The sequence below is a fragment of the Vigna angularis genome, chromosome 8 (genome assembly GCF_016808095.1).
Source record: "Vigna angularis cultivar LongXiaoDou No.4 chromosome 8, ASM1680809v1, whole genome shotgun sequence".
Taxonomy (NCBI): Eukaryota; Viridiplantae; Streptophyta; class Magnoliopsida; order Fabales; family Fabaceae; genus Vigna; species Vigna angularis.
In genome coordinates, this window is record NC_068977.1 from 1,358,453 (window position 1) to 1,376,968 (window position 18,516).

The 18,516-nt window shown below is 27.2% G+C and overlaps 2 protein-coding genes across 22 annotated transcripts; one reads left to right on the top strand and one right to left on the bottom strand.

Moving 5' to 3' along the window:
- Positions 1 to 7,975: 7,975 nt before the first annotated feature.
- LOC108345325 (LOB domain-containing protein 25) lies at positions 7,976 to 9,634 on the top strand. Of its 2 annotated transcripts, none has more exons than XM_052867266.1 (2): positions 7,976 to 8,242; positions 8,937 to 9,634. In XM_052867266.1, exon 2 carries the CDS (start codon positions 8,943 to 8,945, stop codon positions 9,471 to 9,473), a length of 531 nt encoding a protein of 176 aa, XP_052723226.1. In that variant the 5' UTR covers positions 7,976 to 8,242; positions 8,937 to 8,942; the 3' UTR covers positions 9,474 to 9,634. The 2 variants fall into 2 exon arrangements, with proteins under 2 accessions (XP_052723226.1, XP_017439405.1); XM_017583916.2 differs by having other exon boundaries at positions 8,932 to 9,632.
- Positions 9,635 to 14,541: 4,907 nt separating this feature from the next.
- On the bottom strand, positions 14,542 to 17,866 carry LOC108343895 (uncharacterized). 20 transcript variants are annotated; one of them, XR_008244804.1, is made up of 9 exons: positions 17,346 to 17,866; positions 17,180 to 17,235; positions 17,037 to 17,085; positions 16,881 to 16,957; positions 16,727 to 16,770; positions 16,375 to 16,480; positions 15,874 to 15,914; positions 15,701 to 15,776; positions 14,542 to 14,855 (listed from the first exon to the last, which is right to left on the bottom strand). XR_008244804.1 is itself a non-coding variant. In XM_052867112.1 (8 exons), exons 1-7 carry the CDS (start codon positions 17,348 to 17,350, stop codon positions 15,717 to 15,719), a joined length of 321 nt encoding a protein of 106 aa, XP_052723072.1. In that variant the 5' UTR covers positions 17,351 to 17,866; the 3' UTR covers positions 14,542 to 14,855; positions 15,701 to 15,716. The 20 variants fall into 20 exon arrangements, 5 of the variants coding, with proteins under 5 accessions (XP_052723072.1, XP_052723074.1, XP_052723070.1 ...); XR_008244803.1 differs by having other exon boundaries at positions 17,332 to 17,866; XR_008244802.1 differs by lacking the exon at positions 17,180 to 17,235 and having other exon boundaries at positions 17,037 to 17,125.
- Positions 17,867 to 18,516: the final 650 nt, after the last annotated feature.

Genomic DNA, 18,516 nt, shown 5'->3' on the forward strand with positions numbered 1-18,516 from the left:
CCCTCGCATGTGCTTTATTACAGTATTTATAGTATTCTGTTTCTTTATCTTGTGAAAGATTTAGTATTTATAACATTAATAAATATTTTTAGTTAATCAAAATTGAGATAAGTCCTGATACTTTTAGTTAAGAGAATTATTAAATAAGTTAATATCATGCATAATAATTGTAAATTATCTATGACTATTAATAAAAAAAGATTTCCTATTATAATTATTATGTATTTGCGGTTTTTAGTATTAATATATTATTTTGTTATCAATTATGTCTTTACCAATATATTTTACTTTATTATTTTATATTTTACATGTTGTAATTGTTTTTTAAGTTTACTTAATTATTTATAAATAAAAAATTGTTTATAATAAAATTATTAAAATATTTATTTTATAATTATTTTTTATGAATATACTTTCATAAAATTCAATGAAAAATTTATATTAATAATTACGATAAAAGTTATTTTTTTATTTGTTGCTATTATAAAAAAAAGGTGATCTTATAAACATTTTGAATTTTTCAATATATATAAATGTGTATGTGTTAAGATATACACTCACACCAAATTGGGATGACAGCAAGCAAAATCTCTGTCTTGATTTTGGACAGCTATAAAACTGTTCTGGAAACAAAACCCGTTTGATTCTATTATTTCGGAATTGCTTCCTGCACTTTCATGTTTTCTTTTTTTACCTCCATATTTATTTTTTACTTTAAATTTTAATTGTGTAATTCATAAATATTTTAAGAGTACACCATTTGAAATAAAAAATATTATATTTCAGATTATATATTCTAAAATATAATTTTTATAATATATATTGTAAAAGTTTAGAAAATAATATTTTTAATTCAATATTATGTTTCAAATAACAAAACTCTATTATTTTAATATTAAAGTACTAATATTTAAATATAATTTTATAAATGAGTTTTATTATTTAAAAATATCTAATCTTTTCATAAATCATTTATGTATTATTCTTTTACTTTTTTTTATAACTTTCTTCACCTTTTACTTTTTCTTTTTGAATATTAGAGATTATTAGAATTATTTTAGTAATGAGCTCTTCAATCATTTTTAATCAATTTCTTCTTTAGAATAAGTTGGATTTTAATCACTTTATTTTGTTTGTTTGTTCTTTTCTTTGCATATGAAATTTTTAGTTTTCGTGTGGTGTTCAAGTCTTTTTTTAAATTATTTATTGATTAGTGATCTTAATAGTGTAGCCTGATTCTGATTATGTTGTTCCTAGATGCAGAAAGAGCATCGTGTGAGCTTGAAGATGATTTGGTGTTTTTAGAATTGTTTGAATTGTTTCACATGTAAGAGAAGTTAATGTTTGTTTGCTACTTTATATGTTCTTTTGTACAATTGATTAGTGTTAATTTTGAAATTCTATTGGTATGATTTGAATTCATGAAAATAATAAGTTAAGTAATTCATGTTGTAAGTTTAAGATATATGATAAAATTTGATGATGTTATCTCAATGGTATCGTAGTTATGATTTGTGATGAATTGAGCTGATGAATATTGTATAATTTATAATTTGTGTGATTTTAATCTTGTATGTGGTATTGATTTGAATTTAGTATGACCAAGAGTGATACAAAATTGGAAATTTACGTTTTTTTGGAAATTATGTAGATTCCATGGACAAGAGATTGTATCGTTGGGTATGGTCATAGAATCATTGACTTGATAGTCGTTGGATGAAAAAATTTTATGATACTAAAATAAGATAATTTATCACCAAAAGAAATTTGGATGATTTAATATCTATAAGTTTTAATTTATAGTATATTTTGGATTACCTAATCTTAAATATAAAATTTTATAATATATTTTAGATTATATTTTGAGATATAAAATTTTATATTCTGAAATATATAATCAAAAGTATATTATTAAATATAACGTTATATATTGTGCATTTACTCTTCTACTTGACACTCTTCCACTTAAAAAGTATATATTTATAATAAAAAAAATTAAATAAATAATAAGAACATCGTCAATGCTTTATTTTGTTGTGCATAAAATTTATTATCATAACATTTGATATTGAATTTTTTCTAGTTAATGAAAAAAAAAATAGAATATATGCATGCAAATTATGAGAATATAGACAATCAAATGCAAGAGACGTAGTATATACATGATAGATTAAAAAAATATATTAATGCATCTTATTTTATTCTAAAGGTTAACTACTTTAATAATTTAAGCATACACCGACACATTAACTAACTATAACAATAGTAATAGTTAATTATTTCAACTATAAAAAATGCATTATATAGTTGCGGAAGCCTTAATTAATGCTTCCAATTTAATAATGACCCAAAAAAGACTGTTGTTATAGTAATGTGGAGTGGGTTACTCATAAATTCTCCATACATATTATAAAGAAAAATGTTTTTTTAACAATTTTTTTAACAATATATATAGAATGATTTGTGATTAATTTATTTCAAATTTTAAAAAATAAATTTAAACGAACTAATAGAATAATGATACTTGTTGTGAAAAAATTGTTACGAAGAAATTATTAACATGTCAAGGTCCTATTTTAAAATCATCTTTTTTTTTCATTTTCCATAATTTTTCATGACATTTCTATAATTTATTCTAGATTATTTAATCTAAAACAAAATAATGTTTTTTTTTCAGAATTACTTAATAAAAAATTAAAAAAACAAAAGGTACTCTTTAAGTCAACTTTTCTAAAATTTATAAGGGTGCCAAAAAAACTTTATGTAATTGAATAATATTTGTATCTTTTGAACCTTTCGGCCATGTTAATGAAAACGGTTTTTTTCAGATAATCAAAGAAAAAAGAATAACAAAGGTGGAAAAGAATATTATGGGTATATCGAAATCTCATACTTTTCTTTTATGTATAGTTATAAGTAAATATTAAAATAATTACTATTTAACAAGTATATGTTTCTATGATGAGATTTGCATTGAATAAACATTTATCAGTAATTTTATAGTAAACAAATTTGTATATCATAATTAAAATGCATAGTAAGCAAATTTTCACCCATACATAATTAGAATTTACAGTAGACGAGTGTTTTTAAATATATAAGTGATATTATATATTTATTATAAATAAATTATGTTATTATAAAAATTAGACTACTATAACTTTATATGTTAAATTTTAATTCAGAAAATTTTGAAAATAATGAATTGAAAAACAAATAATAAAACTAAGTATAAGATAAAAATAAAAGTTGATAACCCATGAAAACACTATTATGTAAGATATTTTCTTTATATATATATATATATATATATATATATATATATATATATATATAAACACCATCATTGATAGGGAGAGTCAAAATTATAATATAAATATAAAATATTTTGAGTCTACGTAATATTTATTTTTGTTTTCCAAAAACAATTGCCTCTTTTTGTTTTCTCATTTTCGAAAATGTGTCACATGTTATGTTATCACCCTTATATTTTAGTTTTTTTTTTGGATTCTCTTGAATCTGTCATTTGGATTTAATATCTTACACAAAAATATAAGTCGTTTATTTTACATGGATGCTATTAAATTGGTTAGATATACACTAGTTTTATAACTGATAAATAATTCTGAAGTAATATAATTGATGTAAAAATAATGACAAAAAAAAGAGAGTACAATTTAATCAAATGTTGAATCCAGTAAAAAATTATTTATATATACAGATAAGATAAGGTCTTCTCTTTATAATAAAAGATATATGAACTAAACTAAAAATACAAATAAAAAATAATAAAAAACTAATTAAAGATAAAATACTTAATAAAAAGTACAAATCTTTTTTAGTAATAAATTATAAAAGTTTATTTAGCTTACGATTGAGAAGCTCGGCAAATAAGGAGAGGATAAACTAAGAAGCTAAATAAATAAAAGAGAAGTTCAGCTAAGAAGCTTAGCCAGCAAGTCAGTAGTTTGTCATCTTCTTTTGTGAAGCACACCACCATTGGCACTAGGATCCCTTGTAGCATTCTATTATCAAGCAAGAACCGTTGCTCATTCGTCGTCGAATCACCATCACTTCATCATTGTTAGAGTTACTGAAACCCATGCAACTGCAACTATCACAAATGTTGTCTAATGCTTTCTCTTTCTTCCTTCTCCTAAGCGAGGGTTTCAATCTTCCAAATCCATGATTGTAATAGTGAAGCCCTTTACCTATGTTACCGCCACATCGTTTCACATTTTTTATCTCATTTAACCTATTCCTTCTTTCCTATTCAATTTTAATTTTTGTTATTGTTTGTGATTATTTGTGATTGTAATAGGAAAAAAATGAGAGATGAGTCATTGTTGCAACGACAATTGAGTGATCTCATGAGTTTTTGTGAGAACAGAAGTTGAAGGAGGTTAGGACAAATAGTGATAGGCGACACTGATGAAGCCTCAACAATGGTCAACATTGCTAGCAGTGTTGAAGACACAGTCGTTGGCAGTGACATAGTAAAATGAAGAGAATCTAAGTTTAGAAGTAGAGGGAGGATGTGCACGGTTGAAGTTTCTCAACCAAACTTCTCCTCTACTAGTCGAGCTTCTCAGTCGAGCTTTTCCTCTACTGGCTAAGCTTCACAGTCGAGCTTTTCCTTTACTGGCCAAGATTCTTAGCCAAGCATTTCCTACAGGCACATAAGCAAACACAACACACATGTCCTGCAAATAGTGTCACCTTGTAGGCTTTTCCGTTAACAATTTAAACAGGGTCATGCAAAAAGACTAAGTTGAAAAAAATTTACCAAAACAGGAACATAATTGAACACGCAAAAAAAAATGAGGACCACATTGAACAAACAACAAATCTCTTTTTTGCTTCTGCTCTGGCTTCGGTGCCTATACAACTCCCTTTTCCACCTAGTCTCACGATTTGTTCTTCATATCATCTATATACCTCTGCATTCTTCGCATCATCTCCATTAAATCCATGTGATTGTCAGTGGCTTCCTCTACTGCAACATTGCTCACCATATTCCTAATAATTATCATGTGGACTTCAAAAGTTTTCGTTCGATCCTATGGTGCCAAAATGTTTCAAGTATAGGGTCGAATGTTCACTTAACACAATTTCCTTGTCGTTTACTTCTCAGTTGTCCTCCTGCTCAAGTAATTTGTTCTTCAATCAATTAGGTATACCTACTAAAATACTTTGATACTTAAATCAATTTAAGTTTAATCAGTTAAACTGTTATGGTTATAATAATTAGGTAGTAAAAGTTCCAACAACCATACTTTTAATTACAACCTAATTCTATTTTAAACCTAATTACTAACTTGTTTAAATTAATCAAATAATTAACTAATTTTAACCGCAATCGATCAATTTTTTTCTAAATTTGGACGATCCGTCAGGTTATTTCGAACTGGATCCACGACTCCATAGTACAATAATTTTTTTGTATCTGACAAATTCTTGATGAATCTGTTTTTGCTGAGAGGTGAAGTGATGATATACAACCAATAATGGAAGCCAAACAGTGTTTTTTTTTTCTTCTTCACAAAATGACCAATAATTGAGGACAACACAGTGTACATACACAATTTGAGAGGACAAAGATTTGCATGAGATATCTTGGAATAAAGGTTCACAGAAATGGATCCTTAGATGTGCCCTACAAAAAAGATGACACAGTAAAGGGGAAGAACCTAATTTAGTATGTACCATCTCATAAAATACTTAAATTCTTTATACATAATCACTTTTTTTTCTGTATTAAAGAAAATTTTCTTTAATACATAATAACTTTTTCATACATCCACTTAAAGACCCCAACAAATATACTAATGATTTCTTTTATGAAAGAATATACTAAACATTTTCTAAAAAAACATTCTCACCTTTATATTTACCAGAATAAAAAATCATGAAAAAGAAAGAAAAAGAAAAACCCGGGCCCATAAATCATGACGTATATATTTTTCACTTCTCAATTATATTTTTTACTGATGAAAATTCAAACCTAAAACCTTAATCATAGATATGTTTATACATTTTTCTTATATAAACTTGTAAGAAAGAAATACGAGAGAAATTTTTTTTCTCCAAATTAAAATAAACTTACTTAAAAATAAAAAATAAACATCTAAAAAAATCACAGAAAAATAAATCTTCAAATCACATATTAACTAATTTTAACTTTATCAATTTTATACATACATACATACACACACACATATATATATATATATATATATATATATATATATATATATATATATATATATATATATATATATATATATATATATATATATATATATATATATATATATATCTTAGTATGGTGTTGTTTAAATCATTATAATTCTCTAAATATCTATACAATGTATCTATTACCTATATATAAAAAAGATAACTTTTTTTGTATACACAATTTTTATTTTTATTTTATCTTTTATAATATAATCGTTAACTGATTTTCTTAAAAAAGTATAATTATTAACTGATTTTTTAAAAGTAATTACTATTTTAAAATATCAAGTTCTTACTGTTTTATTTTTTTATTTTCTATATTAACTTAATTAATTAAGTATATTATTAATTTATAATACAATGTAAATATTTAAAAAATACAGAAAGAGATTATGTGTTTACTAATTTATATATATAAAAAAACTTGTTTATCCAACTCCCAAAGACAGTTGACAAAACAAGGAATTAGACTTTGTTTTCAACAACCTGCCGACTTTCACCTGTTCATAATCCCCTTTTAATAATAAATTACCAATTCTTAATCATACTTTATTCTTCTTTTTATTACTTTAATCTAATCAAATCAAGAAAACCTAGATACCTGTGTGTACAAGTTACAGCAGAATTAACAGAATATGCTTCAAAACTAGAAACTTTGGAAACGTGTCATTGATTCTATTCTATATTTATATAAATCATTCGTTATATTAAAACAAAATATTTTTATTCGAGTATATGATATATATATATATATATATATATATAGGAGTGGGCAATAAATTTCATTTTATTAAATTTATCAGTTAGAGCTTTTTTTTTCTCATCAAATATTAGTTTAATGGTTGATTCTTTTATTTTTAGATAATAATTTTGGTTGTATGTAAACATAAAGAGAACTCTTTTTTCTTGACTGACTTCTTTAATCTATATAGTGTATAACTATATCATGATTTTATATATAAATTAGGTATGTCTTATGATTTGGATTATGAATATATATATATATATATATTTCTCTTTTTAAATGAAAAAAAATTGTGATTAAATCTTAATGGTTTTCTAGTACTTACTTGCTTAGTGATTACCATAATAATTTGGGAAGCAAAGAACATGGTAGGGGAAAATTAATATAAATTTAACATATAAAATGAGGATAAGAATTTTAGAACAAGTTTAATGTTAAACCCTCATTTCCTAAAGTGATGTTTGATAGAATCAATTGATTAATTATTTAAAAATGAAAACTAATTTTACAAAAGTTACACAAATAAACAAATGTTAATTAAATTAATTATAAACATTTAGTATAAAGCTTGCTATATATAATAAAAGCAAATAATATAAAAGGGTACATATATATTATATATATCACTTTTACATAATTTTTTATTTTATAAAAAATATTTAAATACATATATATAAGGTTGTACTTTCTGTATTACATGTTGGCAATATAAAAGTTCTGCACTCTCAATCAACCACAAATTAATTGTCACTGATAACGACTTCACAAAATTTGAGATTAGAAAACTATATAAACAAAAAAAAAAAAGTCTTCAACTTTTACATTATAATTCATAAATTATTTACTACGGTCATGTGGGGTGGATTAATTATATATATAATGCAAGTTAATTAATTAATTAATTAATTAACATTGAGTATTTTGCACAGTGTTTGACATTATTATAAAGGTTTTGTCATCGTCATTCTTTTTCACTTTGTTTCCTGATTTTGGTTTCTTTTTCCACTCTTTCTCACAAGAAAATGCTCTTTGCCTCTCTATTCTCTCATGTCGTTTTTCTGTTGTCTCACTATTAATTTGCGGGTTTCTCTCATCTTGTCTTGCAACTAACTAGGGTTCTTCCTTCAACTCTCACATCAAATAGTCACTTTCCAGAAAACCTTCTCTCTCTCTTTCTCAGTTAGGTGCAAAGCTTTTTCATACTCAAATATTAAACAATTAACAGATCTTCAAACACCAAAGCCTGCTACCACATTTAAGGTAATAATCATCCAAATTACATATTATATTTATCTTTCTCTTAATTTCTTCAATCAAACCTAGCTGTAGTTAGCTAGCTATAGCTTCTTCCAGCTTTTATTTGGAAACTTTGCCTTATAAATTATAGCCTTCATCAGAAGGTTGAATCGGGTTTTTCGAATTTTTGTGAAAGGTACAACATGCATATATATTTATATATTCTGGGTGATTGATTGGTGTAGCATCCAATAGAAAGAGATGAAAATTCCATATACAAAAGCTACTTGGTTGGTGTACCTTTTTCACTTTTAATTCAGCTATACACACATATATAAAAGGCTACACCTACAGATTTTTAGAGAGATTAAATTTGCAGGAAAGAGACAGGTTAATTAAGGAAAAGGAAAAATAATTCTGGGTACTGAGAATCTGTGAATAGTATAGCACTCAGTCTGAAAGAAGACTTTGCCACAAAAAGTTAATGAAAAAAGTTCAAAAAGTATATAGCAGCAGCAAAGTGCTTTAAGAAACAGGCAAAGTCTTCATAACCCTAAGTTTAATCAGATATATATGCACATGGAAGAGCTTAATTATGTTCTGGAATAGTCTGATTACTTCAAAATATAGCATGTTAATATGATCTGTTATTAGAAGTTTGAATATTATAGAGTTTGTGATTGTTGTTGATTTTTTCTGGTTGTGAATTTGAGGTAAGTGGAAGATGATGGCTTCTTCTAGCTACTCGAATTCTCCATGTGCAGCGTGCAAGTTTCTGAGGAGAAAGTGCATGCCAGACTGCATTTTTGCGCCATATTTTCCTCCAGAGGAGCCTCAGAAGTTTGCAAACGTGCACAAGATCTTTGGTGCAAGCAACGTGAGCAAGATTCTGAACGAGGTGCAACCCTATCAGAGAGAAGATGCTGTGAACTCTCTGGCATACGAAGCAGAAGCAAGGATCAAAGATCCTGTGTATGGTTGTGTTGGTGCCATTTCAGTGCTGCAAAGGCAAGTTCTCAAGCTCCAAAAGGAGCTTGATGCTACAAATGCTGATTTGATCCGCTACAGCACTTGCAGTGAAATGCCAAACAGTAGTAGCAGTAGTCGTCTTCATCATGGAGGAAGAAGCAAGATGAGTAGTGATGATGGTGGTGGTGGTGATGGTGGTTCTTCACATGGTTTAAGCTTCTATTATTCTTCTGCTAATTGGAACAATGATCATTCTGAAAATGGCTACCCCAGAGGAGATATATAACAAGATCTATGCATCAATTATTATATAGTCACGTAATAAATTTCAAGTTAGGGTTTTCTTATTGTAAAGTCTTGGATGATTGGTCTTATTCTCTGTGTATATATATACATATATCTATATGTTGTCAAGTATGTATACACATTGATATAATTAATATGATATATATGTTATTGTGAGATATAATATATAGTAAAATCATAAGTGTATCTTTTGATTGTATTTGAAGATTTTGAAAGAAATCAAGTTTTATATGAAACTAACTGGGTTTCTATATAAAAAATGTTATGTGTAAACATATTTTTAAGATCAATCAAAAAGTTATACAAAACTAAATTTAGAGTTTAAACTCGAAAATTGTTTTAAAAGGACAACAAAACCTTAAATGCAAATTGATGTATAAACAAGTGAAGCAGAACATATCTAGATAAGATCAAATTGTTGTGTTTGGTAATACGTAAAAAAAACTCATACTCTTAAACCAATAAATAAGTAGAATTTTCTTTTAGAGAAGATGATATTTTTACACACATAATTTTTTTATATTCATTTCATGTTATTTTTTTTATTCTTTTTTCTTATAAAAGATATAAAAGTTTACTCTTTTATATATTAATAAATGTTAAAAGAAAACTTGAGATGATTTTTGTGATTGATTGGCATGGTTAGATTTGTGTCTTTTAATTTTGACCGCTAATTGATATTCCATTATTATTTTTTGTCTGAGAAAATTAAATTATATATAAAAGGGCCCCTACTCACTAGAAGCCATGAATCGACAAGAGTTATTTAAGGTTGGGGTGTTAGCCAAATGGAATCTTATTGGTTTACTTTTTATTCAATATTTAATATTTTGATGTTATATAATTCAATAATATATAATGTCACTCACCTACCTTTTCAAGCATGCACTGCAATTTCCATGTACCTACTTATATATACATATATTAGGTGAAGTTCTCAAAATGGCCATATCTATCAACCTTTTCAGGCATGCACTGCACTTTCCATGAACCTACACTTATAATTTTATATATAAAAATAAGAATAATGAATATTATATATTATAATAAAAAAATTGCATAAGTTATATATATGTAAGTTTTTTTTTAATTGTGCCATTCTTTTGAGTGATGATGTGACTTTAAATCTTAACTATTTTATATGATTATATGTCTTTTTATTCTCATATAAAAAATGTCAATTTTATTATATATCCCAATCCTTACAAATTATTATATTAAATATATTTTATTCTAATTATTTCTCTATAAAATAAATGAAATATAACTATCTCAGAAAAATATTTTTATACTGATTAAAAAAAATTATATTGATTTTTCAACCAGCATAAAAGTAATGGATCATAAAGTATTTAACTTTTTACCCTCATTTTACAACAAATATAAAAGGTTCACTTTTTATACCAATTCTAAAATCAATATATAAAGTTTATTATAGGAGAAATAAATTTGTATATGATTCGAACTTTTTATATTAATTAAGATTTCAACTGGTATAAAAGACATAACAAGTCTTCACACAAAAACACAATATCAATAAGACCTAATAAGTTCAATAGATTTATTATTCTTTTTCTTTATAAAGTGTTTAATTTTTTATATCTAACAACAAATTAGATTTATACTTGAATTCCAACTTATACAATTACCTTCACATGATATGTTTCTTTTTTTTTTTTCATATTTTACCCTTTGTTCACTTGAATGAATTTGGGAGAGAGTGATTGAGTGGATTTGAAGATACATTTTTTTGTTGTTTATTTGAGTGAATTTGGAGGTAACTGAGAGTGAATTTGGAAGCAACGTTTGTGAGAATTAGTGTAGGATTTGATTGATGTGACAGATTAAAAAAATTTACTCCCAAATCCAGTCTCATTTACTTCCAAATTCACTCAAATAAACAACAACAAAAATTTATCTTCAAATCCTCTCAAATCCACTCAATCACTCTCCCCAAATCCATTCAAGTGAACAAAACATTAGAGAAAGAAGACCTAATGTGAACATAAGGGGGGTGTGTTGATGATAAGAAAAAGTGTTATGGTGTTGACTTTCCTCAATTATGCATGTTAAGTTGGTGTTGTTTTTTAGAGAAATAATAAAATTAAATATTATTAATGGAAGATATGATGTTTTGGGCAAGGAAATATTTGCATGTCTTCCCTGTATTTCAACATTATGATTGTGAGAATGAAGTGTGGCACAGATGCCTAGGGATATAGGATCTAGGAAGAGGATTGTTGTGTTCTTGTTCACGCATGTGATCACATTGGGTCATTCCACTTTCAATCTAGTGGGACAAGGAACGTGCATGTTGCTTCCACATATACAACCAACTTTCTTCAACATTTTCTCTCCTAAGTTTGTTCCCACACACAATGTTCTTCATTACAACTTCGATCTGGGTTGTTAGATTCATTTGTTTTCTCGACGACAGCAAAGTTTAAATTGTTGTTGTTGGTTATCAACAACATTTGTTTTGTTTTATATATTTATTCGCGTTCCCTTTTACTTATCGAGTCTTTTGAAGAAAAAACCATGATAACACAGCTGCAAAATAAATAATATGAATACTCTTGTATTATTTATTGAACAATGAATTTTAATAGCTTTACAATATTGAATATTAAAATTACTTTTAATTTAAGTATATTTATTTTGGTTTTCCGTGAAAATGGATTATTATGAATGTGACGTAAATATATTAATGAATGTGTGGTGTGATTTTATTATAACTAATGGGATTAAATTTTACCAAGAAAAAAAGTTTTTGGAGTAATATAAGATTGGATAAGATATATATATATATATATATATATATATATATATATATATATATATATATGTATATAAAAAAAATGGGAGGAGAAAGATAAACGTATTTGTAACTAAATTGAAAGAGTAAGAAACCAAAAATTTAAAAATTAAGTTTCTTATTTATGAAAGGTTTTAAGAAAAAATATTGTAATTTTGTTACAAAATATTAAAATAAGCAATGAAGTTCGGATTACTTGAAAGTTATTCTGGTATGAAAATATAAGTTTTCAAAACTTTATAGTGATACGTAGCTTATTTGCAAGAACAAAGTTTTATATAAAATGTGTAAATTTGCAAGTGATTCAAAACCGTGATCATAAAAAAAAGAACGCAGAAGATTTTTATTTTGAAAAGATAATGATGGGAGAGAAAATCTTTAATGTGAAATGATTGTTAAAATTTTATTTAGAAAATTCATCTAATATATATATATATATATATATATATATATATATATATATATATATATATATATATATATATATATATATATATATATATATGTATATGTATATGTATATATTAGAACATTCATCTTAGTATTTAAGCTAACATTATTTCTTATGATGAAACTAACATTTAAATCTTAATTACATTTTTAAGAGGAAAAGATAAATTAAGAAAGGTCAATATAGTTAATTTAAATGGATGATGTTCTTCTTATTGGATTTTTTTTTAATTACATATGAATAGTGAAGGTTGAATTGATTTTATTTTTTGTTGAATTGGTGGAATTGAAACTCTAATTTATGTTTTGGATTGCTTGTTTATAACGAGGATGGATGTTTTGAAACTTTTCTAATCAAGGTTTTTGAAGTTATGAAAATGACCACGAATTAGGTTTCATTCCTTTACAAAACTTTAGAGATTGATACCAATTATACCATATTCGATTTGTTTTTGAATAAAATTTATATGAAAATGTTTATAATTAAAATTTTATTTTATTTTTAAATATCTATTGTTTGTTAACATTATCGAGTTAGATGTCGGTCACTTAAGCAAAACATATAGTTTAAAGTGAATGAAGTATATTTATGTTTTAAGTTAAAAATGGTTGTGGATAAAATTAAGTTTGTTTCATTTTTTATTTTTTTGAAACTCAAATCCGCTTGCTGCCTTGTAAAGTTTCTAAAAATCCTTTGAATTTTTTTCTTATTATGAAATTCACCATTTCAGAGTAGTGTTGGAAATCTTACATCGATTAGAGATAAGACCAATTTATAATATATAAGTGAGGTGTAAACCTCACCATACCGGCTGGTTTTGTAGGATTGAATTAAGGTTAAAGTTCACTTTCTAATATGATATCAGAGCCATGATTAGAGTCTTATACTAGTGAATTATAAGTAGGCATTTCTGTTTTCATCCGTTGTGGGACCGTTATCGGACCATCCCATTAATTTATACTCAGTTTTCCAAGGTTGAGTTAGGTTTAAAGTCCACTTTCTAATAATAAGTAGACTTGAAGAAAGAGAATTTTTTCCATAAAAGGTTTCTATAATTGTTGACTCAAATGAAATTACCTTGTTTTTTTTTTATTAAATTAAATTTACTATAATTTTATAATTCTTCTAAAAGTTGTTTACTATAAAAAAAAGTTATTTTTATATTGTAAAAGTTGAAGTTACCTTAAAATGTAAAATACAAAATTGTAAAAGTACGAGTGTGATACTTTTTGCATTAAATAAAAGAAAAATATAAGATAAATTTTGTATTATAATTAAATGTATCTGACGTGTCACTACAAAAATTTAGATTTTTACCAGGGGTTATTTTTTCCGTTTCCGGCGGTTTTAACCCCCGGAAAGTACGTTACCCGCGGTTAGAAAAACCGTTGGGAAAAGCTGCGTCGCTAAGTAATTACCGACGGTTTTTTGAAAAACCGCCGGAATTAGCGGGGGTTTGAAAAACCGCCGGAAGTAGCGGGGGTTTTGGAAAAACCGCCGGAAGTAGCGGGGGTTTTAGAAAAACCGCCGAAACTAGCGGAGGTTTTGCTCAAACCGCCGGAAATAGTTGGGGTTTTGAAAAAACCGCCGGAAATGTGTACATATTTTTTTTTTTTAGTTTTTGACTGTAATAAAATGAGATTATAATAAAATTAGTTTTATTAACCAAACATAGAATAAAATAATATGAACTAAAATTGAATATTATATATAAAATAAACTATATTGTTCAAATTGTTCAACATATTAACATGTTCATACAACTAATTGTTGATATAATAAAAAGAAAAATATTCAATACTAAATTAAAATATCAAAAATATGACTAAGATGTTCATTATATTACTAAAAAAGAAACAATGTCTAATTTTTTAGAGGTTTCTTAAGTGTCCACTCCCCTCAAACTCCTCTTAAGCTAATTGCCTCAGTTCCATTTGGTTGGGAAGAAAACCCAGAAAAATTTCTTCCTAATTTCTCATATGTATCAGTTCATCCTATGTTTTCCAAACCCGAGAAAATATTCATTCATGTAGAGCATCATCTTCAGGTTTTTTTGTTGCATGCAACTTTGGCCACGATGACAAAAACAAAGGAACCTGCAATTATGACAGTAAAAACATAACTAGTTTAGACCTTGAAGCTTGAAGCTTTTACATTTGATGGGACTAAGATACGAATATTATCTTGAAAATCACCTACTTTTAACGGATAAAATCATCATATACGTCTATCCACTTTACCACCCATTTACTCTTACCACATTCCCATTTTCTACACGATTACGATATTATAATAGAATATCTTAAATGACTATTGTTTCACTCATTCATGTAGAAATATAGTTCATCTATACTATAAAGGATACAATACTCAAATGAAAAATTTGCTTACATATATAACAAATTTAGTTTAATTAAGTAAAGGTAATCAAAGTTATTTGACAAAAAGTTGTAGGGTTTTTAAAATATTTAAAACATTATTCACATGATAAATTATCCAATATCACATGAGTGGATTTCTTTGAATTCTGTGTCTACCAGTAGTACTTTATATATTTTATTCTGACTTACTTTTGCAATTAATTATCAACTTTAAAATTTCACTATCAAATTTAACTGGCCTTACATGTGATTTTCTAGTTTATTAAATGTGAAAACTTATAATAGATATTAAGCATTCAACTTTTTATTGACACGTTGTGAAAGTAGAAGAAACATAGAAGACTTGTGGATATGTTTGTGACCATAAAGCTTTAATTTAAAATGCATTTTTTGGCATAATTATAGAAGTCTTCCGGTATTGATTTGATCCATAATACCACCCTATCATCATTTTTTGAGCTATGTATCTCCTCCATGCTACACCTTTGCCTCTCCTTTTTTTCTATTCTCTATGGATGTTATCACTTTTTTTATTATTTCAATTAAATATTTTGTGATACCTTTAATTCTCTGGTATCATCCTTCTCGGCAACAAAGACAGAGAGTCGTCAAACTGATTGGAAGAAATTTTGGCACCTACTAAAATGAAATCAAATTCCTAGACAAATTACTTATTTATAAACCATGATTTATGATTGAAATAATCATGCAGCCAGAAAAGAAAAAACAACACCTGATAATACACCAACCGCTGGAATGCATTTAATATCTTGCCTGTAAAGAGCAAATGACGTTTCGAAATCAATTTGACTCATTTAAATAAATTCAGTTAAAAAGTCATATGGACAACTGCTAGAAAACTCTATCAAGAAAACAGAGCAACAAATACTATACTTAAGGAAAAATGTCATTTGAGGAATTTAAATGGATGTTGTATAATAAAGTATACACTCAAATAACCTATGCAATTTGAAATATATTTCAGAAAGTAGAAGTGCCTTTTTAAAATATTTCTTGCACCAACTTTATTATTATCCTGATAATGGGCTCTTTGTTCCAGTTATCAGGGTTAGCAATAGCCTCTTTCTAATATTTGAAATACAATTACAGCCTATATTCCAATCACAGGTCATCGTTTTGACACATATTCATAATATATGCACGATGCAGACATGAAAGGCCTCTCTACAATAGGGCAGGAGGTCAAACAATGGATTGGTGATGGAGGTTGTACCACTGTTCTCCGAGGTCTCTGAAACGCATTAAGAGCAACCCAATTTGGAGATTTTGATTGGGATATGAGAACACTCTTCAATAAATTCAAGACATTGTTGTTGGAACTATTGCAGAAAATTAATATACAGATAAAATGGAAACAATATATTAGAATATAATTTTGATTTGAAGATAAGGAATAAGATAAGATATTCTATCGATTCAAAGAGTAAAAACACATCATCAGATTCGTCTTAAAATTTTCTTTTTAAGTAAAGTCTTTTTGATGTGGAAAATCATTCCTTTCGTTCAAGTATTTGCGTTTTGATGAACACATAATCAAAGATGAAGAATATTAATAATTATTATACCAGGGAGCTTCGTATGCCAATTCATATGGCCATCTACCAGCACACTGCCACAAGAACAAAATTAATTACAGATAACAGAAAGTAGAAATCCAAAAGCAACAAGTTCAAATCCAAGAAGAAGTAAACGACTTGAATCAAAACAAGAACAATTTACCAATGTTTCTTAACAAATGAGGTCCACATAGTTACGAGCCGCTTCTGATCCTCAGAAAGACCAAGAAGCTCAAGTTTCTGCATATCAATTTTCTCAATTAATGATTCCTCAAAACATAACTGATTTTGTTGTTTATGGAGAAGAAGTTGAACTTACCTACAGAGAGGAACTATCTCCTCCTCAATGTCACGAGTCCAAAGGGGCACTCCATTTGAACAATAGTGATGGGATTAACATGTCCTCTCCTAATAGTATACATCCAATTAAAACTAACCCAATTCTAACCAATTCATAATTACCTGGTGCAGAGGGTGATTGGACCTCGAACTGATTCGAACAAACCAACCTAGGGTTTCTGAAATTGCAATTTTTAAACTTTAAAGAATAAAGAGCAAAGTTGGGTCAATATAACTACAAACACAAACCGACATTAATCAAAACTCACTCCAACCTTCGATTTCTCACCGCATTCAGAAGTCAACGACCAAATCCAATCTCCTTCGACACACAGCGCGATACGAGCGATAGAGAACAAAGAGTGACTCTAGTGTGAGTAAGAGAGACCACGACGAAGACGACGCCAATGCTTCAAGGACTTTTCGAGAAGGTGTAGAATCGAAACCAGTGGTGGTGAGCGCAACTTTGGATTGTGTGAGAAGATAAACCCTAAATCAGAACAAATTTGGTATCGCTGCCGTTTTCTTCTATGGTGCTTTTCGCGTCTTGGAGGATCTGTTCCTCAAAAAAGTAGAACGCCTCTCAGACCATCGGATTCCTCTCCTTCCTTCGCATCCCTCGCCACTGCCATTCCAACCGTCTGCACATGAGTCCAAGCAAGGAATCGTTGGATTTAATGGTCTCCCAATCTCTAAGAGAAGCGCGCGAGGGAGGGTGGGGTTCCAAGGGAAAAGATAGGGTTGGGGAAAATGATTATGTGCGAGAAAATAGGGTTTGGAGAAAAATTAGAAAAATAAGGGAAATGATGAAGGCACAGAGAGAGGTGAATAGATATTTCGGGATTAAAACTTATTCTAGAAATAAAAAAAAATATTTAGGGGCGGTTTCAGTTATAAACCGCCAGAAAGTTTCGGGGTTCTTAAAACCGCCGGAAAATAACCTCCCCTAAAATATATTATTTTTGTAGTGTGTTATTGATTGGCCAAAAAATGAATCCTTATCAAACAATAATTTGTTGAGGTTGATCGACCAGGCCGGATTAGTCTGATAAGTTGGAATATAATACGAAATTTAATGAACTAAGATATAATAGAAAGGAATAGATTACATTATGTTTATATCCTTGTTGATTTTTTATTTCACAATTATTAAGGTGTGGTATTTATTTGTTAAACGATCGTTTGAAATTATAGGAGAAAAAATTAAATTAATTTTTTTATTGTCTAAATTGACTTACATAAAAAAAAATACTTTCTACAAGTTATCTCATAGACTTTGCTCATTTTTATTTGTAAGTTGATTTTAATTTATGAAAAAAAAACTACTTTTAACTTTTTCTTATATTTTTTATATGGAAAACTTAGTTTTCAACCAAATAATTTTAAAATGGAATCTCAATATACATATTTATTTATTTATTTTTACCAAAAATTACTTATCTTAGCTGTCTTTGAAGTAA

Coding starts and splice junctions, on each gene's coding strand:
- LOC108345325 (XM_052867266.1), top strand. CDS start 8,943: ATGATGGCTTCTTCTAGCTACTCGAATTCTCCATGTGCAGCGTGCAAG.
- LOC108343895 (XM_052867110.1), bottom strand. Junction 16,771..16,880: donor TCATTTGTTAAGAAACATTG/GTAAATTGTTCT, acceptor TTCTTGTGGCAG/TGTGCTGGTAGATGGCCATA. Junction 15,799..15,873: donor AGCGGTTGGTGTATTATCAG/GTGTTGTTTTTT, acceptor TAATTTGTCTAG/GAATTTGATTTCATTTTAGT.